This window comes from Panthera pardus, unplaced genomic scaffold, assembly GCF_024362965.1.
Source record: "Panthera pardus isolate Hobbes unplaced genomic scaffold, ASM2436296v1 HiC_scaffold_20, whole genome shotgun sequence".
NCBI classification, from domain to species: domain Eukaryota; kingdom Metazoa; phylum Chordata; class Mammalia; order Carnivora; family Felidae; genus Panthera; species Panthera pardus.
Window position 1 is genome coordinate 59,858,700 of NW_026526766.1, and position 26,199 is coordinate 59,884,898.

General features: G+C 40.2%; 2 protein-coding genes across 5 annotated transcripts in view; one reads left to right on the top strand and one right to left on the bottom strand.

Moving 5' to 3' along the window:
* NCBP1 (nuclear cap binding protein subunit 1) overlaps positions 1–2,080 on the top strand; it is a 37,745-nt gene extending 35,665 nt beyond the window's left edge. For both annotated transcript variants that reach the window (XM_019454406.2, XM_053908114.1), the window contains 2 exons: positions 550–663; positions 1,548–2,080. In XM_019454406.2, coding sequence (XP_019309951.1) covers positions 550–663; positions 1,548–1,661 — 228 coding nt within the window. In that variant the 3' untranslated portion in view covers positions 1,662–2,080. The remainder of the gene's footprint in view (positions 1–549; positions 664–1,547) is intronic.
* XPA (XPA, DNA damage recognition and repair factor) lies at positions 56–26,199 on the bottom strand. 3 transcript variants are annotated; one of them, XM_053908116.1, is made up of 7 exons: positions 25,913–26,194; positions 23,847–23,957; positions 19,199–19,304; positions 16,125–16,290; positions 13,236–13,353; positions 3,801–4,911; positions 56–3,539 (listed from the first exon to the last, which is right to left on the bottom strand). In XM_053908116.1, the coding sequence occupies exons 1-6, from the start codon at positions 26,082–26,084 to the stop codon at positions 4,763–4,765; spliced, it is 822 nt and encodes a 273-aa protein (XP_053764091.1). In that variant the 5' UTR covers positions 26,085–26,194; the 3' UTR covers positions 56–3,539; positions 3,801–4,762. The 3 variants fall into 3 exon arrangements, with proteins under 3 accessions (XP_053764091.1, XP_053764093.1, XP_053764092.1); XM_053908118.1 differs by lacking the exons at positions 56–3,539; positions 3,801–4,911 and adding exons at positions 9,812–9,841; positions 10,512–10,741 and having other exon boundaries at positions 25,913–26,199; XM_053908117.1 differs by lacking the exons at positions 56–3,539; positions 3,801–4,911 and adding an exon at positions 9,854–10,741 and having other exon boundaries at positions 25,913–26,199.

Sequence of the window (26,199 nt, forward strand, 5' to 3'; positions counted from 1 at the left end):
GGCTTGGGACACTGATAGGTAAAAATGCAGTATTATTTTTTAGGTTTGAAAAATGTTATCTTTAATCATAGTACACGTTTATTTATAAAAATTTAAATCACAAAAATTTGCAAAGGAAATAACCATGTGTACCTCCACAGTGTGTTTCGTTTACAGCATTCTTACATGACCATTGCTCCAGGCTTTAAAAACATTTTTTGAGGATCCTTTTGTGGAGTACCTCACTCCTATTTATTCCCAGTTGTTCATCATTTAGATTATTTTCCTTCCTGATGAACATTATTTATGTCCTTAGAAATGGGTGTGGAGAAAAGTTACTAGCATAAATAATCTAGATTTAAAAGTGTTCACATACTGAAAAAAGGATATACTAACATTATCACTTATCTGCCTATTTCTAGAATTTATTGACTTAACAAAAGTTAGCAATACCACAAAAACCGAGTGGAACAAGCAATGCCTTTTGAGGTCTTTTGGTCAAAAATGTGATTGTTTGAGGTATAAGAATTCTCCCTCTAACACTGCTTTAACTTTATACCCCCTCTCCAGCGTTTTATCATGATCTTGACCGAGCACTTAGTACGATGTGAAACCGATGGGACCAGCGTATTAACACCATGGTATAAGAACTGTATAGAGAGGCTCCAGCAGATCTTCTTACAGGTTTGTGGGAAACCCTGATTAGATAACGAACATCACTATTCTCAGCCACAAGGGCTTTCCATGTTAAAAAATGGTCAGATTTGTTGGGAAGTTTTGTAATAGTCTGTAAGGCCCTTTTAATGTCTGTTTGCTCCTGTGGCTCATCAGAATATTCAGAGTGAAATTGGTTCTATATGCAGTTCAGACTCCTAACTGCCATTCTTTAGTCCGGTAGGGATCTCCGTGTATGTAAGTCAGACAGGCACACATAGAAGAGATTATTTCATGACACTTTCTTCCCACATAGCCTCAAGCCACTGATTTTCAGTGAGACAGATGAGCTATTTAAGACCTATACTGAGGTTTGGGTTTATTTTGTGGAATAGTTAAAAAAAATTAACAGGTCATTGGCTAATTCTCTATTCTTTTACAATCTTAAATGTTCTAACCAATAAGAGCAAAAAAACTTTTATTGCAAAATATTTGTTTCAGCAATCTTCATTCTAATCCTCCTTCCTGGGTTGTTAATCTTGCCGGGTCAGTCCCTGTCTGGGCTCCGTTTACAAAGTCCTGTCTTTGGTCCTAATTAGGAGAGACCCAGCTGAACCTAGTCTGTAGCACCAGGCACTCTTGCCAAGCCTTGAAGCATGAATTACATTTACGTAAAGGACTCCGTTCTCGCCAGTTTCTAAGTTATCAAACATACCTTTTTCTCCATTTCCCTCTACATGTTCTTAATGTTGGGGCTTTTCAGGAGCCCATTCTTCCTATCAAGCATAACCACTTTTTTCCCCAAACGCTTCCCATCATTCCACAACGTGGGCAGGCTGCTGAGGGAAACATCCTGCGAGATTGGTTATGCAGTCTTTCTCCTGATCTAAACACCCCCTTTTTTACGTCCACAGCATCACCAAATAATCCAGCAGTACATGGTGACCCTGGAGAACCTGCTCTTCACCGCTGAATTAGACCCTCATATCCTGGCTGTGTTCCAGCAGTTCTGTGCCCTACAGGCCTAAGGGTCGTTTTACTCCCCTGTCAAGATTTTTTTTTTAATATCTCAAAATAATTTGTCTTATTTTTGATGGTTTGAATGCTTGCTTTCTTGTAGCACCCTTTCACTTACTAAAGGGGGGGGGGAGGAGGACAGTGAAGAATAGAGAATTGATTACCTTTAATTGGCCCTACAAGGCAAATACTCCCTACTGACAATGTGACGATGACCATAGGATGTATTATATCTGTGACAGATACAACTGTTCTGGTATTTTTTTCTCCTTAAGGCACAAAAGAGAAGCGATTTGAGGTATGTGAACACTAGAGGTCCAGCTTACAAAGTAGTATATAGAACTGGTGGGTTTACTATCAAGTAGCATAGCTTTTCACAGCTCATGGATAACCTAACATGGCTGAAATAAAACTAAAAATGTTTTTTAAACTTTGGTATTTCATGATTTATCATCTCAATCTACTTTAAGATTGGTGATTTCCTCATTCACAGTTCTCTCTTCAGATCTTAGTGTTTTAAAATGTTACACATATTAAGTGTTATTTATTTAGCACTACCCAAATCTGTTTGAATATAAGTCACCTGAGAGTCTTTAAAGTTACTTTCTAAATTAAACCACAGGGGGGCGGGGGACACAGCCGTAGTTCTTAAGGCTCCCCAGGTGATCGCCAGTGTGTGGACAAGTTTGGGAACCATTACCTTAGAGCTGTCCAGTCATTTCCTCTGTTCTCTGAGACAGATTTGTCCAAGGTCCAATTATGAAGTACATGCTAAAGTGGAAATAGAAGTAGCTAGTTTGGATTGGCTAAAACTGTACTGTAGGTATGGACTTTGTTTCTATAGAATTTAAGTCCAAGGAGTTACTAATTCTTGAGCCAGTTTCTTACATGGTATTAAAGCTTAACTAAGATAATAAATGAGTACACATGTAAAATATGCAAAATAGGGAATTATCTGACATTGCAAATTTCTAGCATTTTAATAAGCCTTCATTAAACCTGAGGAAAAATTTATCAACAACCCCACAACTGATAAGTAGTATTTCTCTGTTTGTACAACATAGGTATCTTTCACTTATTTATGTCATAAATTTATGCTGTATTAGTATTTTTCATATTGTTACGTGGTCTCTTTGGAGTATCCTTCATTTGGTGACTACAGAATATAGTCAAGAGATGGGAACTCCTAGGATTTTTAAATAACCATACCATGTAAAACAAGAATTGTTCCCAGAATTAAGGGTGCATGGCAGGTTACTACCGAAAGGAGTCTAAAACCCAGGCTCTCGGCTAAATATTCTTTGGGTTATACTGTTCCTCTTTCCCACAAACAGTATTCAGTTAGACATGGCTCTTGTCCTCAAGAAGCCAAAAGGATGACCCTTTAAGGCTTTGGGAACTTTGACCCTAAACTGACTTATAAATCTTTCACAATGTATTGCAGAGTTTGACTAATTATACTTGCTTGATCCGAATTCTAGAGGAATTTCTTGGATCCTCTCTTCATGTCAAGAATGCACTGATGTGACCCCACTCACAGTCTGGCAGCTAAGTTTAGGGAAAACTGCAGACTGAATTTCAAAGATATAAGAAACCAGACAAATTGGGAACTATATACTATATATATATTAATGTGCTCATTAACAAGTGGCTGTTAGATGCCACGTGCTACAGATCTGCCATATGTAATCCTCAAACAGTCCTGAGAGGATCATGCCCATCCGACAGATAGAAACAGGCCCACAGAGTAACTTACCCAAGGCCCACAGCTAAAAAATGGAATTGGAACCTAGGTCCATGTGGCTCAAGGGCTCTATATCTCCCATGCAGTAATGCTGTTGTCAGGTGCCTGGATCCCTCAGTACTCTTGTCCTCAAGCTGGAAGCTTTCTCATGGTCCCAGGAAGGTCTTGCTGCCCACTGTCCAGTTTTTACTGAATGAATAATTGGCACATTAAAAAAAAAAAAAAACTTGACTAATACATTAAACTTTTTAGTATTTATATAAAACATTTCTATATTGGATACTTGTATAGAGAACAATTAGTAATTACAGTCTTAAGCCTATTTGGGTTGGACTTGTTCAGACTTGCCTTTCTTCAAGTATAATCTGCAAGATCTGATCTAGAAAGGAAAATGAAAACATATGACCATCCTATTTCTCTGATTGTAGCAACAGGACTAAAAAAGCCAGGTCAAAGAACAATTTGAAAACATGCGGTTTATCTTAACCTGAATATTTTTGTAAGAAACAAGCACAAACCCTGTAATCAGGCACATTTGGATCAAATCCTCTTATTAGTATAACTACCTTGTAAGCCTTTTGATAAGACAGAGGCAGAACTAAATGGGTAAACTTGATCCATATGTCTGGGGTGATGGTGGGTTGTAGGTGATCACTTCCTTTAGAAGTGCTAATTAAACAGAGAAGTTCTCTTCCATCCCAGGATTATAGGAGAATACCCGTAAGCCACTTGGCATCATCCCTGCCCGGCCCATGGTAAATGCTCAGTAAAATGTTAGCAAGTTATGATAAACTTACTAACAGTACCTTCTTTGATCAGTAAAACAATATGGCTGTTTTTCCATTTGAATCTGGATTTGAAAAGGGCTACCTAGACATGGACGTTAAGGCCTATGGTGGTAAACCCCAAGGATACAGGAAACATGATCAGACTCCCACAACTCACTTCCTGCTGGGAATCAGGGCTTATCCAACAACAGCTCCCCAGTTCCCTTATGCGGAGACAGGGTCTAGAAGACCCGGCCAGCCTTGGGTTCAGGATCTACCACCGTCCGTTATTTCTGGGAGAAGGATCCTGTTCAGCCAGCTTCTGCTGTTATTAAAAGCTCTTCCTCCTGTTCCAATATAGGGTTTGGCTTGGTTTCTTATTTCTCAATTTTGGCTTTAACCTAACTTCTGAACCTACTCCGCCCCTTGGCTCCCATCCCTGTTGTAGAAAAAAGCAATCCCAGACCCAGTATTCTGCCTACAACCAGACCTGCTGGACCCTTACTGAAACTTGCTTTTAAGCCACAACATACAAATTTCTTCCTGAAGCATGATTTATAGGAGTGTCCCGTTCATCTGTGGCAACGTTACACTTTACGAGTCACATTTTCTCATAGGTCAGCTCGTGGCCACACATGGTACAAGTCTTCCGGTACGTATCCTCCTCTAGGCTTTCTTCTGGTCCATACTCATGCTGATGAGCAACTGTTTCCCTTTTCCACACGCTGCTTCTCACCGCTCGCCGTAATTCTAAGAAAATAAAAGCCAGTTTTTCAATGATGCTGTTCAGCTGAATCCCCAAATCCACCAGGGGTGTATGTATAAACCAAATAACGGTTTACATTACTTTTATAACAAAATTGATTCTAGAACCATGGCAAGCTTGGCCTGTGAAATTACTCCTCACTGTTGGGAGCCATGTGAAGTGGTTGATAGAGAAATGGGGTAAATGGGTTAGAGGGACAGCAAAACACAAAACTTCAGAAGATGAATAGAAACAAGATCATAAAAGAATGGGGTTTATTCAAGCAGCTAAGGAAAATGATGCCACAGCAGGTAAGGGGTGTCAGCTGGGACGACTCAGGACAAGGAGAACTTCAAAGTTCCATATGTTAGGAGCTACTTCTGTAAGAGGCAGGTCAAGTTATGTCTGATAACTAGAAAGCCAAGAACTCTGTTGCTATGCTGGTGTCTCATCTCAGAAAAACTACTTTTGCACCTGACCTGAAGGTCATTCAGTTCTTTATCCTATAAAATGAGAGCAATATTTTAGAAGAGGGACTGCCAATTATTGCATTCTTGTATTACCTAAATGTAAGAATCAGAGACCATTAAGAGCTGGAAAGAACCATAGTTTTTATTTTATTTCACTTTATTTTTTTGCAGGTAGGGAAAGAGAACAAAGATAGCATATGAATCCAAGTCCTTTATTCCAGTGTTTAGAACGTTTCCCACTGCATCGTGTGAAAACATCATTTAAAAAAAACTGCTGGATGCTTTGAAAGCAACTAAGCCAAATTACATTTTAAAAGTTCACACTGCATTACCTGAAGACACCAAATGCTTACTATTAACTGAAAATTAAGCTAGTAACTTCTCAGTTTCCAAATTAATGAATAATAAGCAACACGGTTTACATTATTCTGTTCTGACCAGTGATCCATCAAGCCCAGCACTGTTGTTGACAGGGGCACTACCTAAGAAAGAGTAGGTTACACAATCTCAACCATAAAAAATCACTGGACACCAAGTAATCACACATTTTCTTTAATCCCTTTCAGATTTATGATAAGCAGTATCTAAATACTTGCATCTTTGTAATTTGCCCTTCACTGCGTCAGAAGGATAAGCAAACATAGGACTATATTATCAGGCACTGTTCTAAGCACTGAATCTATAAACACAGTGAATCCTCACAACCCTCTGAGATAAGTAAACTATCATCCCAGTTTCAACAGCCGAGAAAACTGAGGCCCAAAGAAGTTACATATGTTGTGCCTAAGGCCAAACCACTAGTCAATGGCAAAGGTGTCTTTGTGTTATTAACCACTAAAGCTGTGCTGCCTTTCACACCTCCAGTATGAGAAGCACTTTATCTCACACCATTATTGTCAAGCTTCCGTGTATACACCTCTAGACACTTTCCAAACTATGGGGAAAATTGTGTTCATCCAAACAATCTTTCTTCCTATATTCTCTCTCTCTGAAGAATGCAAATTTTTCTAGATGTATCTGGAATGCCCTATCCTTTTATTATTTTACCTTAGGACATTTTCTAAATACAAAGTGAAATCATGTGCTGACCAGCACAGATGCCTCCTGGCTTCAGACAGTGACAGGAAGAGGTCTCCTGTTTGAATTCTAATAACTACTTTTCAACTTTGTTCTGATAAAAGGTATCCTACCTAGCCACTTTTCCTCTACTACTCCACTGAGAAAACACACTCTAAATCTGACCCAGTCTCAGTCACTACTAAGCTAACCTCTACCTGCTTTGAGCATTACGTGAACTCCAGAAGATAAATAAGAAAAATATTTGCTTAATGCTAAAAGAATACTTACAACAAAATCTAGTTTACTGACCATAATTGGTCATAACTGAACACAGGTTTTTACTGACTTTACGGCTTTTTCTTCCCATCCTTCAGCTAGTCGATCAAGAACAATGACAAGAAACGAAGGTAAATCTTTAGTATTTACTAGACATTCCTGGAAAAGTGGACTAGAAAATAAGTACTAAAATACTGATACGTTTATCATTTTTTTGCCTTCTTTCACTTCCTGAACAACCATTCAGTGAAGCAAGGCAGGCAGGCATCTGTGGTAGGGCAGAGGGAGCCCAAGAAAGGGAAGGAGGATCTCCCTACAGTGGAGGCAGCACACAAATGGGTGTCAGTCAGATAACCACATTAAGGATAATGGGAATCAGGTTCTCACTGTCAGAGAAGGGAGTTACAAAGAAGAAAACTAGAATGAACCCTAGCATTCTGGATTAGAACTGGCTATAGCAGTGTGAACTCAGTGTGTTAATTTATAATATATATGGGCAGACATAAAAATATATTCACGTGTTTTGTGCTAGAAAGAAACCTTCAACAAATGATTAGACATGGCAAAAGGACACAGGAGCTAGCTTGAAGAGACTCCTACTGGCCCAAACCTGAGACAAATAAGGACAGGAATTCATGAATCCATATAATAATAAATGGCAGAAGGGATGCTGTGGAATGTGGACTTCTGACTGGTTAACTGTGAAGAGAGCAGTGAAATTAGAAAATTTTTGCAAAGAGTATACTGAAGACTGCTTCAGGCAAGAACCATCCATGAATGGCTGCTAAATCTCCAAGGAGGTATTAAGGAGAAGAAGGGGATCTGTTTGCTCTTAACTTTTTTTTTTTTTTTTTTTTTGCTTATCAAGGGCAGATGGACATCTGTCCCTAGATGTGCTGCTACCTATGTACTATCTCCAGCCTGAAACGCATAACCTGAATCTAACCATTGGGAAACATCAGAAAAGCCCCAAATGAAAAACATTTCTAAAAAGGCAAGGTGGGGAAGGGAACAGACTTCTTCAAAAATGTCTGAGAGGCTGTGGAAATATTCCATAATAAAGAAATTTAGAAAGACTTGGTACCTCAAGTCAATGCCTGATTCTAGACTGGATCCTCTACTATAATGAAAAACTACACAGGACATTACTGGGTAAACAAACAAAGCTAGAATATGGATGACAGATTAGATCAAAATATCACTACTGTACTTTGGTTTTGTAAGAGAACACTGCTATTTTTAGGAAACACATGCTGCAGTACTAGGGTAAAGGGTAAAGATATACAACCCACTCTTAAATGGTTCCAAAAAGAGTGTGTGTTGTGTGCAGAGTACAAATGGCACATTAACAATAGATCTGTTAATGTTTATTTTTGAGAGAGACAAAAGTGTGAACAGGGGAGGGGCAGAGAGAGAGGGAGACACAGAATCTGAAGCAGGCTCCAGGCTCTGAGTTGTCAACACAGAGCTCGATGCAGGACTCGAACTCATGAACCGTGAGATCATGACCTGAGCTAAAGTCAGACGCTTAATCGACTGAGCCACCCAGGCGCCCCAACAATATTATCAATCTGGGTAAAGGATACGTGGGTGTCCTTAACTATACTTATCTTTGCAATTTTATGGAAGTCTGAACTCCATTCCAAAGTGAAACTTAAAAAGTCAGGAGCTAGCTGGAAGAGGCCAAATTTGAGACCACTTGAGCTTCAAAATGCATCAGTTATGGACTGTAACACTGATTTGAAAGTAAGAATCCATGAAGCCAACTGATACTAAAAAAGGTCTTCCCAAAGGAAGCCAAATAAGAATTACAGAAAGAATAACAGAAAATCACCATTTATATCCACCCTAGTAACAACAAACGCAGGTAAGAATCATCCCCGTTGTACCAAAACCTGAGTGAGACTTAAGGAATGGGGTGTTCCCGCAGTATGGGAGAGTCCAACCCAAAGATTTCCTACGAATTACAAAGGGGAAGGGTACCTTGACAGTGGGGAAATCTAGCAGATGCCGCCTTAACCTTGCAATCAAACGGAGTATCACTCTCTTAGAGAACTGGTCTAGCGTGTCTTCCGGATGTGACACACTCGGACACATCACCTAGGAAGCATTCCTTCCTAATTATTCCTAATAAATCTAAATAGAAGGACATTCTGCAAAACAGGTGGCGGACTCTTTAAAAATGTCAATGTCATGAAAGATAAAACAGGTGAGGACCTAAAAGAGTACACACAGGCATCACCCTTGACCGGCCCCCTTTGTTCCAACAACTAAAACACTGTGAAAGACATTAGAACAACTGGGGAAAGATTACATACTAGACAATAGCATTTTATGAATATTAAACTTACTGTGACACTGTTTTCAGTTACACAGAACGTCATTGTTTACAGGAGATGACATGCTGAAATATTAAAAACCACAATGTCTGCAAGAAAACTCTTAAATGGTTCAGCAGTGTGTGTATGTGTGTGTAAACCTATGTGGCAAAATGTCAACATCTGGTGAAATTAAAATGTTTTTAATTAAAGATTAATAAGTTTATGTTACTTCATTTAAGCAACTTAAAACTTTGGAAAGCAGAGGTCACCACCTACTGCTGAGTGAGAAGAGGGAGGCAGAAAGGTCAGAGCCTCCAAGAGTGGGAAAGATTCACTAGCCGTGGGGAGATCTAAGGAAACCTTGCGGGTGGGGAGGAGGAAATGTGCCACACAGCCCAGAAAGCCCAGCTGAGCTGCAGAACAACACAGCGGGTTTCCGTGTTGCAACCTCCTAGTCCCACCGGCCTAGAAGCTCACAGCACAGAAAGCTATGGGCTACCTCTCTTGGACATTTACAAGTGTCTTGCTATGGATATCTTCAGAGACTGCTTATACTTTTTACCCAAAGAAGTTTTCCCTTAAATCCTTGTTTCATTGAAACATTTAGTTTATACCACTCTAAAACTAATTTTATTTGGCTTAATATCTTAATTTTGTACAAGAGGCAGCATGTATTCGAAGAGGCCCAATGCTGCTTTTGAGGTAAACGCACAACAGAACTAGCTGAAGGAGACCAAAGTTTCTGAACACTTGATGGGATGGCAGGAAGTTCTGACACAGAACTTCTGACACAGGGTGCTCCTTGTTAACTACAGGGAAAAAAATCGCAAGGAAATGTCAAAATAACATGAAGCTTTGATCTGATCTTGTCCTCCATAAACTGAAGCAGAGTAACACGGAGTTGTGTCCTTCAAACTGCTGACAGAAGTCTGAAAATGGTCATACATATAACCACAGGTCCGGGATGTAAAATCTCTATTCACTTAGAAACAGCCCCCAAATGGGCTTTTCTTACCCACCTCTTTTGGGGGGAAAGTGCATAGTAACAAACAATGAAGAATCACTTTCCATTTTTTAGAAGGCCAACCTCTGCCAGTACTAGGTAAGAGAAAACTTAAGGCTTTTCTTTAAAGCTACACTCCTCTCCACTTTATTTGTGGAGAGGCATGCAAGCCCAAAACGTTCCGTGTATCTGCACCAACTGAAAGTTCTCATCTGATAGCAAAGCCAGCACGCAGGGCATTTTCTGAAATCCAGTTAAACTGAGCAGCGGTGACGCCATCATTTCTACTTATGCCTTCTTGGATTGGAGAGATCTATAACAATGTGAATTTGCTGACAATTCTTGTCTCTCACTTTGTCTGTATTTGTAAATACTTTATGCTATTTATACTTAAATTTCTTCTGTAGTAAGATCAATTCTTTCTCAAACTGCTAAAGTAGATCATATTCTAAAAGCAGGTAAATGTAATCTCTTACCTTTACATTAAGTAAGCTTTGTGTCAGCTTCTTTGTGGATCAAAACCAGAAGACCAAGAGGAACCAGGTTCCAATTTCTTTTCAACTAAAAGACTTTTAGACTTGCTTTTATTCCTCTCTGTTCTGAGCAAACTGCATGGTAAGGTCCTTGTTTCTAATCTCTACAGTGTCTACTCCACTCTCAGCCCTTTGTGGCCTAGTCAGGAGGACTGGAACATATTCACCAACCTCTAAAGTAAACCAACAAGAAGAAGCCATAATTAAAGAGGGTATCACGCTGACCTCTGCACATTAAACACCAGAAGACATGGAGTAATGCTTATATAGTTGAGAGAGAACTCAGGTTTTCAAATGCAAAGGAAACAGAAAAACATTCTAAGATTTATAGGGACTTGGAAACTCTACCACTTCTGTAACCACTCAGAAAAAATTTCCTCAAAAAGGCATGCTTCATCCAGACAGGAAATGAACTGAATTAAAGAAACCAGTCTTAAGAGGTCCAAGAAAAAATTCAGGGAAAATTCGAACTCTTCAAGGAAGAGGAAAATCCAGTTTTATCTGGTGATTAATGGCAGCAATTTGATACAGTGAGAGAAACAGCCAATTATACTTAATACCTATGAAAATTGTATAAATCTCAAAAGAACTGTTCTATTCAAACTAATAGTTGATCTACAGGATTATCTTAATTTTTATAGCAAAAAGCATAAAACAGATGCCATCATCTTTTATTGTTGGTCAAATTAGAGAAATTTAGCCACCTTTAGAAGAAGACATCTTGACCAAACTACAGAAATAGTATCTCAATAAAAACTACAGATAGCCCTCCTTTTTAAAGTATTTGATCACTCTGCAGGTCTAAGTTTCTAACTCCTTTATCCATATATTACTGTCTGTACCAAAACACCACCAGGAAAGTTGCTTAAAGAGGCAGTAGAGAAGGAAGAGTTGAGGTGACTGATTCAGGGTAGCTGTAGTAAAAACCCCAGGCTGATGTGTAACTAGTCTGTAACTCTGCCGTCCTCTTTCAAACCCAGTAAGAAGCCCTCTGTTACTGTACCCTTCAGGGCTCTCCTTGACGCAGGAAGAAGGAAGGGCTAGAGTAAAGCATGAGGTAGAGCATAACCTAATAAAAGATGAAAAGGACCAAATTTAAAAGTCTTTCCAAAGCCTCTCAGTTGATTCTTGCAGGTATTTTCAATGGCTTGGTACAGCAGTGGCTAATTTGGGGAAGATTCTTCAATGAAATGCTTTTATATGGCACAGTTTGCAACAGGAAACTTCTAACAAAGTCATAAAAGTGTGCTTACCCTCTGATTCAGGAGCTGGTATTTTAAGTAACTATATATAAAAATATAAATAGGGATGTTAAGAGGTTGTTTTAATTAGCTTCATAAAATTCCATTTTTATAAGAAATAATTTTAAAGCATCTATGCATTGAAAAGAACTAAAAAACCAGACATTAAAACATCACTACTGATGGTCTCTGGGAATTAGAATACAAGTTCTTTGCAGTTTCCTAACTTCTCTGCACTGCACATGAATTAATCTTATGATGAAAAGAGAGGAAAACATATCCTCACGAAGAAACAAGGCAGGCTTATATTCAAAAATTTTTTGTTCTTTTTTAAGACATCTGAACTATCTTCCAAAACCTCTTCTAAATCCTAAATACATACAAAAGTATTTATTATGGCTAAGACCCTCATTTTAAATGGATCAATTCAGTATATGCAGAGCCCTGTAAATACATAGGATACGTGCTATCTATATATACCTGACACCACACTGGGACTCGACAATTACTGCATAAGGAACATTTATGCCTACTGTGTAAGACTCTTTCTAGGGATTCTGCGATACAGCAAACAATGCTCCTAGTGCTCCGGGAGCACCCTGTGCTCACCACTATCACAGTACTTATCATGCTCCCATATGATATTAAGTTTACTGGCCTTTCTCTTCTGACCAACTCTGACTCCAGCATTTATGTCAGCACAGTACCTGGAACATAGTTGACACTAACTACTGGATGCACTGATGGACAGATGGATACGACAGACTTACACACATATGCGTAACTGGATGGATGGACAAACAAATACGGAGATAGATGGACAAAGGAATGGACAAACAGATGTCTGGACAGAGGAATGAATGTACCAATGCAGACTTTCAGTTAGGAAAGCCTGGTTCCAGTCCCACCTCGCTAATAATGATCTAGTTAACAAGTCACTCTACCTTTCTAGGTCTTTTACTCACATATAAAAAAGGATTAGACCCACTGACGCGAGAAGGCTCTTTCTAGCTACTAAATTAGATGACTAACACTGAGGCAGAATTTTTTCATTTTAAGCAATTAGAGAAGTTTGCTGGTGGATATCCTTGATGTTTATAACCCTGTTAGTCATATTTAATTAAGACTGAACTGATACCATATCCTTGACCAGGGAGATATCCCTGATCCTCCCACTATTCCTACATAAAAACATAATTCACTTTAAGAGGAGGACTTACATGCTTTTTAGAACTGCAGTACTGTGAGGTTTGCACCGAGAGCCTCAAACACCTACTGGGGGCAAACTTTAAGTCTTTTTTTCTTTAATCTATGAAAAAACATACCAATCTACTGGTGACAGATCTTTAAACAAGAAGAACTTAGCTAAAGTCTTTTTGCAAGTCAGTAAAACACGGTCCTTCCTGAGATAAATGTAGCCACTTACCTTTTACTTTCTTATCAAACTTTTTCTGTCTCATTTTTTCTCGGTTTTCTTGTCGAACTTCCTTTGCTTCTTCTAATGCTTCCTGACTGCCCCAAACTTCAAGAGACCGCTTCACAATCTACAACACAGAATCCATATTTAAATAAGCTGTCATTCAGAGTTGTTAAGTATTATAAAGTTTTAATGATTAAATCCGTGAGCACCAAAACATGATCTCACTCAAAGGCAATTTTGGAAGTATTTGAAATTTTTTTAAGAGATTAAATAGTGCTTAGATGGGTGCATGAGTGGCTCAGTCGGTTAAGTGTCCCATTCTTGATTTCAGCTTAGGTCATGATGTCACTGTTCATGACATTGAGCCCCATGTTGGGCTCTGCACTGACAGTGTGGAGCCTATTTGGGATTCTCTCTCCCTCTCTCTCTGCCCCTCCCCTCCTCGAGTGCACTCTCTCAAAATAAATAAACTTTAAAAAAATAGCACTTAGATTGCTGGTGGGAATGCAAACTGGTGCAGTCACCCTGGAAAACAGTATGGAGGTTCCTCAAAAAATTAAAAATAGAACTACCCTACAACCCAGCAATTGTACTACTAGGTATTTACCCAAGGGATATAGGTATGATGTTTCAAAGGGGCACATGCACCCCAATGTTTATAGCAGCGCTATCAATAATAGCTAAAGTAGGGAAAGAGCCCAAATATCTATCGATGGATGAATGGATAAAGAAGATGTGGTACACACACACACACACACACACACACACACACACACACACACAATGGAGTATTACTCGGCAATCAAAAAGAATGAAATCTTGCCATTTGCAACTACGTGGATGGAACTGGAGGGTATTATGCTAAGCGAAATTAGTCCATCAGAGAAAGACAAATATTATATGACTTCATTCATATGAGGACTTTAAGAGACAAAACAGATGAACATAAGGGAAAAGAAGCAAAAATAATATAAAAACAGGGAGGGAGACAAAACATAAGAGACTCTTAAATATAGAGAACAAACAGAAGGTTGTTGGAGGGGTTGTGGGAGGGGGGAAGGGCTAAATGGGTAAGGGTCATTAAGGAATCTACTCCTGCAATCATTGTTGCACCATATGCTAACTTGGATGTAAATTAAAAAATAAATAATTTTTTAAAAATTAGTGCTTAGAAACTCAATAATACTTCTATTTAAGCCTATAAAACCCTCAATAAATGTATGCTTAATTAGACTATAAATAGAAAAGCTGTCCTCTGACTATAATTATTTCTCGGATACATTGTTTTCACATAAATTCACAGAAGTACAAGTAGTTGGTGCATCTGATAAGTTTTGTCACACTCACCAAAAAACTTAGCCACAGCCATCTCAATATGAGGTCACCTCCAAAAACCCTCCTACCACAGAGAACCCATAACTACTCCTTTCCTCCTCTTCAGTTCATTACAGTTTCCATCCACTTGACTAATTTCTGATCTTTAGAGTATCATCTTCTTTTTAAACTTTGGCACCTGAATGACCTAAAAGCCTTTATTCTTGTTTAAAAACTTTGCATTATAATATCTTTACTCTTTATAATATTTATTTACATTTAGGAGACTCACATACATACTAAGAATTATGCTTAGGCTCTCTCTCACAATAATGTTAAGGGGACCAAAATATCAATCAAGGTAGCCAAGCTCAAATTTCCTCTTAACATAATAAAGGGACATACTGGCATTTCCTAAATTCTAAAACATCACATTTTCCACAATTTAATACCCCTGAAGATGCTGCAGCAGCAATCTGCTTTCTGGTACTTTAACAACTGAGTCAAAAGGCAATTCAGAAGAACTGGACTCTGAATGCAAAGAAGTTTAGGAATATCTTATCCGTACTTGCATTCTCCTATTTATGTATGCACAAGCATGACGTATAGCAAAAAAATAAAATAAAATAAACTATACTAAGTCTGATGGCACTATTTCAGTAAGTGTAAAATAAAAGCCTCAAGTAATGAGAAAGCAATGGGTTGGCATTTTTTAATTGTTAATGGTACATAAAATAATAGTGAATCTTCTAATCAACAGTGTCTTAGGTTTAATAAAATTCAATAAATGGTTGGTTTTACTATATATATATATACATATATATATATGTATATATATATATATATATATTTTAATCTTTAAGTAGGCTCCACACCAACATGAAGCAACTCACGCCCTGAGATCAAGAGTTGCATGTACTACTGACTGAGTCAGCCAGGCACCCCTACAAAGCAGCTTCTTAATTTTATTTGGAGATACTAGGATTTTCTAGTATTTTCCAATCAAACTGCTCTAAAGCAATGCCTCCCAGTATTTTTTTATATACTGGCACAAAAATATAACCTTTGTACCATTATGGGATGGATACAGGAGGCTGCTAGTGACTCCTTATGGGTGTGGGTAACTATCTCTGCACACCTATACCACCATCACCACCACATGAGGAATTGAGAAGATCCACTGTGAGACACAGTAGAGTTACTTGGACACATGACAGGGATCCAGATGATTATTTCCAAGTGGAGTTAGATCTTAGGCATTTGTGAAATTCCTGAAACTTTTTAAGAATTTCATTGGAGGGTGGGTGGGTAGGGAAATGGAACCTAACCCTTAACTCCCAAGTTTTTTAGTTCCCTAATTGCACTAGTAACATTACTCCATAGTAATATATTTGCCCAAAGTACCACTCCAAAAAGTAAAATGTTATTAAATGTCATCACATATGACCGCAACTTGTAAGAAAAACAACAAAAGGAAAAGGATCTTTTTAACTGTAAGCAAAAACTAAACTAATTATCACTAGTTTATTGTTAAAACTTCACCTGATCGAGGGTTTAACATGAGTATAACTTATCAGAGACCTGCAATTTTAAGTAGAGTTTCATATCACCCCATTGTGAATGATGAGGATTCTTCTTCACAATGAATTTAAGAGCTGGTTCTCTTTTTTCTAAATCACAGTCTTTCAGAAGGTATTCTTGTTTGGCTTCTGTTTTAGTTATGAGCTTGTGTTTATCATCAGCATCTCTGAAAACAAATGAAGTCCAGTACTAAGTTAGCTATTTTAAATAAACTAAGTTTTCAAATAGTCCAACAACCTAGGGGCATGCGTGCCTAAACATAAAAGTTTTTCCTTGGACTCTCACAGTCAAGTTAGCAGCGTAAAAATTCTAACAGAAAAATACTTATTTGGAAAAGCTAGATTATATTAGCCAAAGATCCAGGTCATTTAACACTCTAAGAATTTCTTTTCTACTTAAAGTCCCTCTTTTCCACAATGGATTTGAAATCTCTTAATATGAGTACAGTAAATATAAAGGAGAAATAAGACCCAATGAGTGAGAAAATATAAATCAAAGCACAAAGTCAGGATGAGTGAGCCAAAAGGAATATAAATATGCAAGGTCCAACTGTCCCAACACAGTTCAGTTTCCAGTTGGCTTTGAGCTTTTTCAAAGCCAAGGTAAAAACGGAGACATAGTCAATTACATAGTTCTTCTCATTTATTTTTTCTCCACATACATGCCAGATACATGGAAGGTACTAGGTACAGGTACTAGGAATACAGCAAAGAAGAAAACAAAGCCTTGTTTTCATGAAGCTCCCATTCTGGTTAGCAAACATCATGACAGATAAAAGTGCTATAAAGGAACATAAAGCATGGCAAGGGAAAAGAAATTTTCTAGTAGACTGGGTAATCAAAGAAGGCCACTGATGAGAGGGCATTTGAAGAGGGCCCTTAAAAAGTCAGAGAACATCAAGGGGTGCCTGGGTGGCTCAGTTAAAGTGTCCGACTTCGGCTCAGGTCATAATCTCATGGCTCCTGAGTTCAAGCCCCGTGTCGGGCTCTGTGCTGACAGCTCAAAGCTTGGAGCCTGCTTCAGATTCTGTGTGTGTGTCTCTCTCCCAAAAAATAAATAAACATTAAAAAAAATAAAAAGAGAACATCCTATTTGAAGAGCTGGAGAAAGAACATCCTAACCAGAGAGAACAGAAGCTCTAGGGCAGGAATGTGCTTTGCAATGAGCCGGTGTGACCAGAAGGCTTAAAGGGAGGGACGAAGGTGAGGAACGATGGGAGATCAAGTTAAAGACAGGCAGGGGCCCTGTAAGCAGCGGTGAGACCATTCTATTCCAGATGGATTAAGAACCGTTGACAAGTTCTAACTAAAACATCTACATAGAAGAGGCCAATGGTGCAAAGTGGGGGACACAGGCCAGTTAGAAGACCACCAGTGCGGTGCTCCAGGCAAGGGCTGATGGTGGCCTCAGCTGAGGTAGAAGTGGGTGAGGGGGTAAGGGGATAAACTGAGTGAGGATATGGAATGAACAACAGAGGCAAATGGATTTGGAATAAACACTGGATAAGCAGAGATACGGTAAATAAAACTGGCCTTCACTGAAATGAGGTATAGATCAGGTAGGGGAGACTCAACGTTAGAAATAACTTTATGAAAGCTAAATAATTTGGAAGTTTAAGCTAAAGGAGGTGACAGGTAAACAACACTGTACTAAAATTAAAATCTTCAAAAATTTTGAAAGGAAACAGAATGGAAGGCTGTGTTCCTAATTACTTTGAAGTTTAAAAATATCTTTTTTCCAGACTACTTTCCACAACTTTCTTTAAAGTGATACATCAATTTCTCATGGAAATAAGATTATACGTGGTAATTTTGTTCCCAAAAGCTATCCGTACTTTTTTTTTTTTTTTTAATATTTTTTTTAACGTTTATTTATTTTTGAGACAGAGAGAGGCAGAGCATGAACAGGGGAGGGTCAGAGAGAGAGGGAGACACAGAATCGGAAGCAGGCTCCAGGCTCTGGGCCATCATCAGCCCAGAGCCCAACGCGGGGCTTGAACTCACGGACCGTGAGATCGTGACCTGAGCTGAAGTCGGACGCTTAACCGACTGAGCCACCCAGGCGCCCCGGAAAGCTATCCGTACTTTAAAGAGTGACAATACTGTGGACCTTAACCACTGTGTGTCAATGGGAAGAGACTTTATATTGTTTGTAATTCCAACGTTTTTGGAATGTTGGAATTTGTAATTCCAAACATTTCCAGTCACAGATCCAATCACAAGACCAGAAACATCTCTATCTTCTCAGGATTCTATCTTCTCAAGATCCTACACAGCAACAAGTCAATGGGGATGTCTCCCGATGGCTGCAGCAGGGACTCAGAAAGGGCAAGTCCTCCAGGCAGGTGAGCAAAAGGTCTAGGGCAGCAGGTCCAAGAAGTGGGACCAGGGAACAGATAAGAGGGCTAAGTAAGACTCCAAGGTAGGGTCTTAAGGCATGAAAGACACCAACACAGGATGTGGCCGGGGTAAACAGCAAGGACAAAACCATGTGGAATGAGAAGGATTATCCTGGGGTGACAGAAGAAGAGGACAGCAGCTAGGAAAAGAAGAAAAAGGATGAGAGAAGAATGTGAGTTTTCCTCATCTCTTCTCCCCCTGCCCATTCAGGAGACTAAAGCGTGCATGGAAGGGGGTGCTCTGAGAGTGCCAGGGGAGTGGCTGGAGACGCTTCACTCCCTTCCTCTCACTGAAGGCCCCAGTCCTCTGACCAGTATGTCTACACACACTGGGGTAAGCACAGGGGACCCTTAGCAGCTGGGGGAAGAGAGAGGTTAGGAACCTGCTACTGACAGATGGTAAAGACCCACCAGGCCCACAGAAAGGAGAGGACATATCTATGGCTGAATCAGGGCCATCCTTCCTGTTTATGCGACACATCGTACCTTTCACAAGCACGGGCTTCCGTATTTCTTTAGCAATATGGAAGTCACAAAAATTTTAGGAAACACCCAAAACAAAAATCATAATTACTAAGAAAATATTAAATCCAAATGGCTCTAATTATTGATTTGCCCTAAAGCTGCATGCAAACATTAAATTTTATCAACTGAGAACACTGTCTGAAGTAAGTACCTGCAGTTGTCACAAGTTGCCAAATCAAAGTGGTTCATAAGGTAAGAATCCATAAATTCTTTACCACATTCTTCACATATCGCATAATCAAATTCCATAACAGGTCCTAAAGAAAGGAAGGTTAATTCTTTAAGTGTCCTTTTTTATAACAGAACAATAGATTTTCCCCTATCTTAAATTTATCAGTATGTACTTTATAACTGATGCAAATACATTTACCTAAAAGACAAAACATGATTAGGTAATCTTATACTTACCTTAAAATTTTAAGGAAAAAACTATCGATTCATCAAGTATTTTTGAACACAAAACCTATGTGTGAGGTACTTGTATTAGTTTCATATTGCTGCTTGTAACAAATTACCACAAATTTACTGACTGAAACAACACAAGTTTATGATGTTACAGATCTGAAGTTTGTGGGTCTGACACAGGTCTCAGTGGGCTAAAGCCAAGGTGTATGTATGCAGGGCTGCATTCCTTTCCGGAAGTTTTAGGGGACAATCTATTACCTGCCATTTCCAGCTTCTAGAAGCTGCCTGCCTTCCTTGACCCATGACTTCCTTCCTCCATCTTCAAAGCTGGAAGTAGCAGTTTCTCCCACCACTCTGGCTTCTTCCATAATCACATCTCCCTGTGACTCTCTCCTGTCTTTTACTTTTAAGTATCTCTGTGAATATACCGGGCCCACCTGGATAATAGAGAATAATCTCCCACATCTCAAGGACTTTAACCTTAATAACATCTGCAAATTCCTTTTTGATGCAGAAGGTTATATATCATGGGTTCCAGGGTGATTAGACGGTGAACATCTGTGGGGACCATATCTGGCCTACCACCATACTTCTGAGAGAAAGGTTAGTCCCAGAGTCGAAGGGAGGGGAGGGAGCTGCTTAGACAGGAAGATGGGCACTAACACATAACATGGGGAAAGCAGCAAAGAGCAAGTTAACACTAGAAGAGACAACACAGGATTCACTTCCAAATGGGAAACTTTTTCTCTCCTTCCATTCCACCTGGCCCCCAACACCACCATGAACAGGGCAAATACATTGATCTCAATCACAAGACTGTAAACTTGAGGGTAAAGATTATATTTGGCTATCCACCCTCAATTCCCAGCACAGAAACTACACTAGGTAAAGCTCAGTTTTTTTAAGGACTTCAAACACCTAGCTAGGGATCTTTATCCTATACAATTGGTTCTCTTCAGGATGACTGCTACTGCCAAGCCCCAGCTCTAAGAACTGCCACAACTCCCAATAGGAAGAGTTATCATTTGTTGTCATTTGTTCACAATTTGTTCAATATATTCCTACCACTGCCTTCCCTTACCTACTCCCAACACCACAAGGTCAGTTAATATTCTACCATCCCTCAATTCCACTAATCTCCAAACTCCAACAAAAATATCACTCTTCCTTGTAAAACATTAGAGGGACATAGCTATAGACAAAAGGAAAAGCTAAAATATAGTCAAAATGATATCTTCAAAAAACTGATTACAGAATGTGTTAAGAATGGAGATAAACTGCAGTCAGAAATACCAATTAGGAGGCTACTGCATAGCATTACTAATCAAAAGCCATAAAAGGTGCAGATATTTTCCTAATTTTAAAAACTCTTTATAATGAAAAGTTTTAAATTACATAATGATTTTTCAATTCCATCATCCCTTTAAATCTGCCATGTGGAAACTGGCAGTCAACTGTATGCAAGATCCTTCCCTCCTGGCCATTCATTTATTCATGTATTTATTATTGACATAGACTCATGGATTCCTGTATTTTCCAATGGTATCGAATTTATTAGTGTCCTTAATTACTTTGGTGCTCAATTTATCTCAGATGTGGCCAGCAGGAGCCCCTTCAAGCTGGCTCTTATGTCCCTGTAACATACCTCTATTACTTTTTGAATACTTATATATTACTGGCATTACAAAATGCCCCAAACTCACCTGGTAGCCATCCTGCCCCAACCCTAGAATCAGCTATTTCTCTGAAGGGCCCTGGTTCCTTTTAGTGGGGGAACAGTAACAGAATCTAAGATCTGGACACCAGGTATGCTCATTGCTACTGGGCTATCTTCACTGCAAGGCCCTTTCTGTGGACAGAGCTAACACATGCATATGTGTGTATACACCCACCCCCCCCCCCCAACACACACATATCTTTTTGAGGTATAAGTGCTATATTGTATGAGTTTCACATGTCCAACATGATTCAATATTTATAAATATATTGTGAAATTATCACAGTAAGTCTAGTTAACATCTGTTGCTATAGTTACAAAAAATTTTACGAGAACTTTTAAGATCTAGTCTCCTAGCAACTTTTAAATGTGCAGTACAGTGCTATTAACTAGTTGCCATGCTGTACATTACATCTTCATGACTTATTCTGTAACTAAAAGTCTGTACCTTTAGATCCTCTTCACCCTCCACTTTCCCCTATCATCTTCTTGGTTATTCTGACGAACCTCTGTTCTAGATTATAAAAGCATTTGACAGGCTTTGCTTTATAGGCAAATGACTCAGATAATTTTGATTTTTTCAGCTATGCTGAAGGTCTTTAAAATTAACAAAGAAAACGTGATAGAAAATATTAATCATTCTCCCTGTTTTCTTCTACCCACACAGGTCAGCCACATCAAGTTGTGCCAGCCCCCTTGTGCAAAGGCATCTGGCCAAGGGGGGCAAACAGGGGCCAAAATGCAGCCCATGACCACTTTTTAAGCCATGAACCTTGGCCCAAACTAAGCCCAGAGAATGAGGGCCTTTTCTAATTGGCCTCCCAAAGGAGACACTATTGAAGGAAGTAATGGAGAAGACATGATGGCCAGCTGACCCATGAGCCAGACCTGGGCAATTAGAGACTCCTCACTCCCTACCCTGTTCTTGGAATGCACATTCTGCCCATCAATCCCACAGTGGGAGCTGTTCCAGGGACAAAGCCTTGGGAGAGTAAGTGTCATTGAGGCCACCTGACCTGAATATGTGACTGAACCCAGTTAAGGCCTCTATATAAACTGTTAAGATTTGGCAGGTGGGTGCAGAGATCTGCTTGTCTTGCAGCCACCCAAGACAAGCCTTATAAGTTCCCTTGCTAATTAACACTGCCACTTACCAATCTGGAGTGGTCTCTTTCTTTGGTCTCTCTTGCCGTCTGTGCACCAGACCAGTTTGCAAACCAACACACACTTTCCCTAACTTCCACGATTCCTTACCAAAGTTCTTATTACAAGCAGCAGCATACCAAGCAATGCCACATGCATACCTTAGTTAAGCAGGAAGGCACTACAATAGGTTATCAATAAATATTTGTTGTGTGATCTGTTAAATAAAAGCATAGGCTTTACAGCCCACAGTTGATTCCAAAATCTACAGAAAAAAGTTACAATGAGTCTTCATATCCATAAAAGCATAGAGACTTTCAAGATCTTTCATTCAATGCCTTCCCTCCTCATACAGGGCTTTTCTAAAACATCCTGGTCAGGTGGTCTTTTAATCTCTGAACCCCTCCAACGCTTTGCTATTTAGAGGCAGCAATTTACATAGTTAGAAAGTTTTTCCATTTCACAGAGTCACCATAAGGCTCACATGCTCTATGTGCCAACATTCTGTAAGTGCAAAGTGCTAAGTATATATAAGGCACTCCTTCATTATACTCTCTCACCATACTGTAATCGTCACCCACTGTTCCAAGTTCTGCCCTCCAAAGCAAATCACAGTGTGAACTCTCTTCCACAACAGGGCACTTCTTGCATTTGCAGGCAGTTAGAAGTGTTCCTCAGTTAAACCTAACCAGTTTGACAACTGTTCCTCACGTGTCAATTTGAAGACTTCTGTTTTGACCCCCCCGTTTTGGACACTATACATGTGTCAACATCCCTCTTAAATATGGCACCCAAACTGAACAAATATTTTAATCCTTCAAGTCTCAGCTTCTGAAACGAGTTTAGGCACACATAGAATAGGACGAGACTATTACCCATCTTGGTGAATACATAACATTTCTGTTGCCACAGCTAAAACTAGAATGCATTTTTTTTAAGTCTATTTATTTATTTTGGTAGAGAGAAAGAGAGAACCAGTGGGGGAGGGGCAGAGAGAGGGAGACGGAGGATCCAAAGCAGGTTCTGCCCTGACAGCAGAGAGCCTGATGCAAGGCTCAAACTCACGAATCATAAAATCATGACCTGAGCCAAAGTTGGACACTTAACCAACTGAGCCACCCAGGTGCCCCTAGAATGGGTTTTTTAAGCCTCACCAAGATAAATATATACAGATACATATCCCATTTTTTTTCCTTCAAACAAACAAAAGAAATAACGTCCTAAATTGTATCTCTTGGGTTCTAGCCCCTTATTTCAGCCTATCTAGGTAACTGAGTATTCGACCAGTGAATATATTGGCTATCCTGGCCTATCATAAAACAAACCTAAGTATACAAACCCCAAGTGAAATTAGCCATTGCTAAATCTGTTTAATTTTTAATCTACCAGCAAAACTGCCAAACTTTGTCACTCTTATAAAGCTAACCTGCTCACTGATTATAAGAAGGTATTATTTAACATCAGTTTGCAAAGAATTATGCATGTAACTCAAAATGACCAATCTAGATACCAACTTTCTGGAAATACACTTTACCTGGTTGATGGACAACTTTTCCAATTGTACACTGTTCCTCTTCTTCCTCTTCTAGAATGAAGCCTCCTCCTGTGTCGGTGATCTTTGGGGCTGCTTTTACATTAGCCACGCCTATAAAAAGTAAGTAAAGTGGTCAATGATTTAACTAGGTAAGCCCTTAAGTTCCCTTGTGCATAAACAGGAACTTTCTTTAAATTTAATAGATATCAAACAAGACAAGGATGTCCACTATTAACACTTCTACTCAACGTTATACTGAAGGGCCCAGCTAGCAGAAGATGATAAGAAAATAAAACAGGCATAAAGGTTGGAAAGGAGTAAAACAGTCTGTATATTCTACATACATAATCACATCATCTGTGGATAAAGACTGATCTATGACATATGCCATGAAAAAGACGGAGAAGAATCTTGCTTAGAATGTGGTGCTAAAGGTCTGGGGAAACAGCAAGGTGGGGCAGCGGAGAAACTGGGCTTTGTCTTGGCATGACTGAGCACTTGCTCAAGTGATGGTCCTGACTACTCCAGCTGGAGTAGTCTTTTTCATGGCCTATGTCACAGCTCAGTCGGAAAATGAAAATTGTACGGCACACTGAAATAAAAGTACTGCAAAGATAAAAAATCTCAGCACCAAACCTAACTCTTGAAGCACAACAGGTTGTATACCACGTTACAGCGTTCAGTTCTTGGGTCAGTGCCTGGGAAACCTTACAGAATATTCATTCTACCTTGCTTTCCATGACCAAAAGTTTTATGCCAGCTTATTGTTCTATTACACACCCGGGTTCCACAGCCATTTAGTACAGATCTACAAACCTTTACAAAATCACAAATATTAACGCAAATGAACAACTTTTTGTCCCGACTCCAGAACGTCTCAAGTTGAGAAACTAATAAAAAAAAAAGTACTAGAAAACAGAAAGGATGAGACCAGAACCATTAAAAGTGGCTGGAATTTACAGATTCAGGGTCAGTATAAATATAAAGACATGCTGCCAGCCCCAGACTCTTGGGGTTCTTCCTTACTTCTGGCTGGTGAAAAGGGCTCTACATGTGTTCAACTACTCATACAGTATGGGACGTGGCTTTAGGAACATGTGTATTTCGTGTTACAGAGGTGGTCCTAAAGAAGTGCATGTCAACCAAACTATATTTTCAATCCCTAGGGAAGATTATTACTTGGCTCCAGTGGAAAATTACACCACAGCAACGTACATACATAGATGACAGACACGCAGTTAAGGGCTGCCCTAAGAAAGGGGGTAAGATAACATTTAGACATAATAACAGCCTTTCTTCTTAAAATTGAGAGATGGCTGCATAGAAGAGGCAGTCGGTGGCAAGGAAAGGCCCTGAACCCGGTATCATATAACCTCAATTCTAGTCCCGATTAACCTGTTGGACTTGATCCTATGAACCCCAGCAGATCCCTTTCCTTTCCTGGTCCTCAGTTACCACCTCAGTAAAATACTAGTATCAAACCCTGCCCTAATTATTTTCCAAGTTAACAGAATCAAATTAGCTAACTTGAAAGGTGTGAAGCACAACAAGCGCTACTCTTGAGAGCCCCACGAAGGCAGGAGCTCACCACCTCTCTTGGTGCCCCAGCACGTAGCAAGCACTGTGCCGGGTCCAGAATATGCACTCAATCGCCCTTTGTTGAGTTGATGAATTCGGGAACGGTGCAGAATTATTCCTGCAATGGGTTACAAGTCTAAAAGCTTTATACGAGGACTACCGCTAGGACTGCTGGAGGCACAGCAGGAAGAGAGCAGAAAGGGAAAGCTGAGGCGCCCACCGACACTGGCTGGTACCTCCCGACGGCGAGAGCGGCCGCATCCCCAAGCTAAAGACGGCAGCTGGGCCGCCCAGGTGCAGTGAGGAAAGCCCGGGGTCCAGCGCGGACCCGCCGGCGGTCTCGCACAGCCCGCTTTGACACGGCCCGCCGAGCGGACTCCCGGGACTGCGGGAGGACAGGAGCACAGACAAGGGGGCAGCCGACGCCACGCCCAGGACTTGGTACCCGGCCCGCCAGAGGGAAGGGGCAGCGCCGCCAGGGCCCAAACCTCCGGTAGCCGCAGCCGCCGTCGCCGGGTAGGGCCGGGCCGCCAGCCGGGCCTGGCGCAGCATCAGCGCCCGCTGCCGCTTCCGCTCTATGCTCGCCCGCACCGACGCAGGGAGCTCCGCCGGCTGTTCTGAAGCCGCCGGCTCCGGCGAAGGTCCCCCAACCGCCGCCATCTCCACGCTCCCCAAAGGGCAGAGAATCTAGCCCCGCGCAAGCGCATCAGCGCGCCGAAGCCTGCCCACCGCCCCGCCGCGACGCCCGCACCGCCTCGGCGCTGACTTCACCACA

Excerpts from the sequence above, each read along its gene's own strand:
- XPA (XM_053908116.1), bottom strand. The coding sequence starts at position 26,084 with ATGGCGGCGGTTGGGGGACCTTCGCCGGAGCCGGCGGCTTCAGAACAG. Across the intron at positions 16,291-19,198 it reads GCAACTTGTGACAACTGCAG|AGATGCTGATGATAAACACA; the intron begins GTACTTACTTCA and ends ATTTGTTTTCAG. Across the intron at positions 13,354-16,124 it reads AACTCTACTTAAAATTGCAG|ATTGTGAAGCGGTCTCTTGA; the intron begins GTCTCTGATAAG and ends TCTGTGTTGTAG.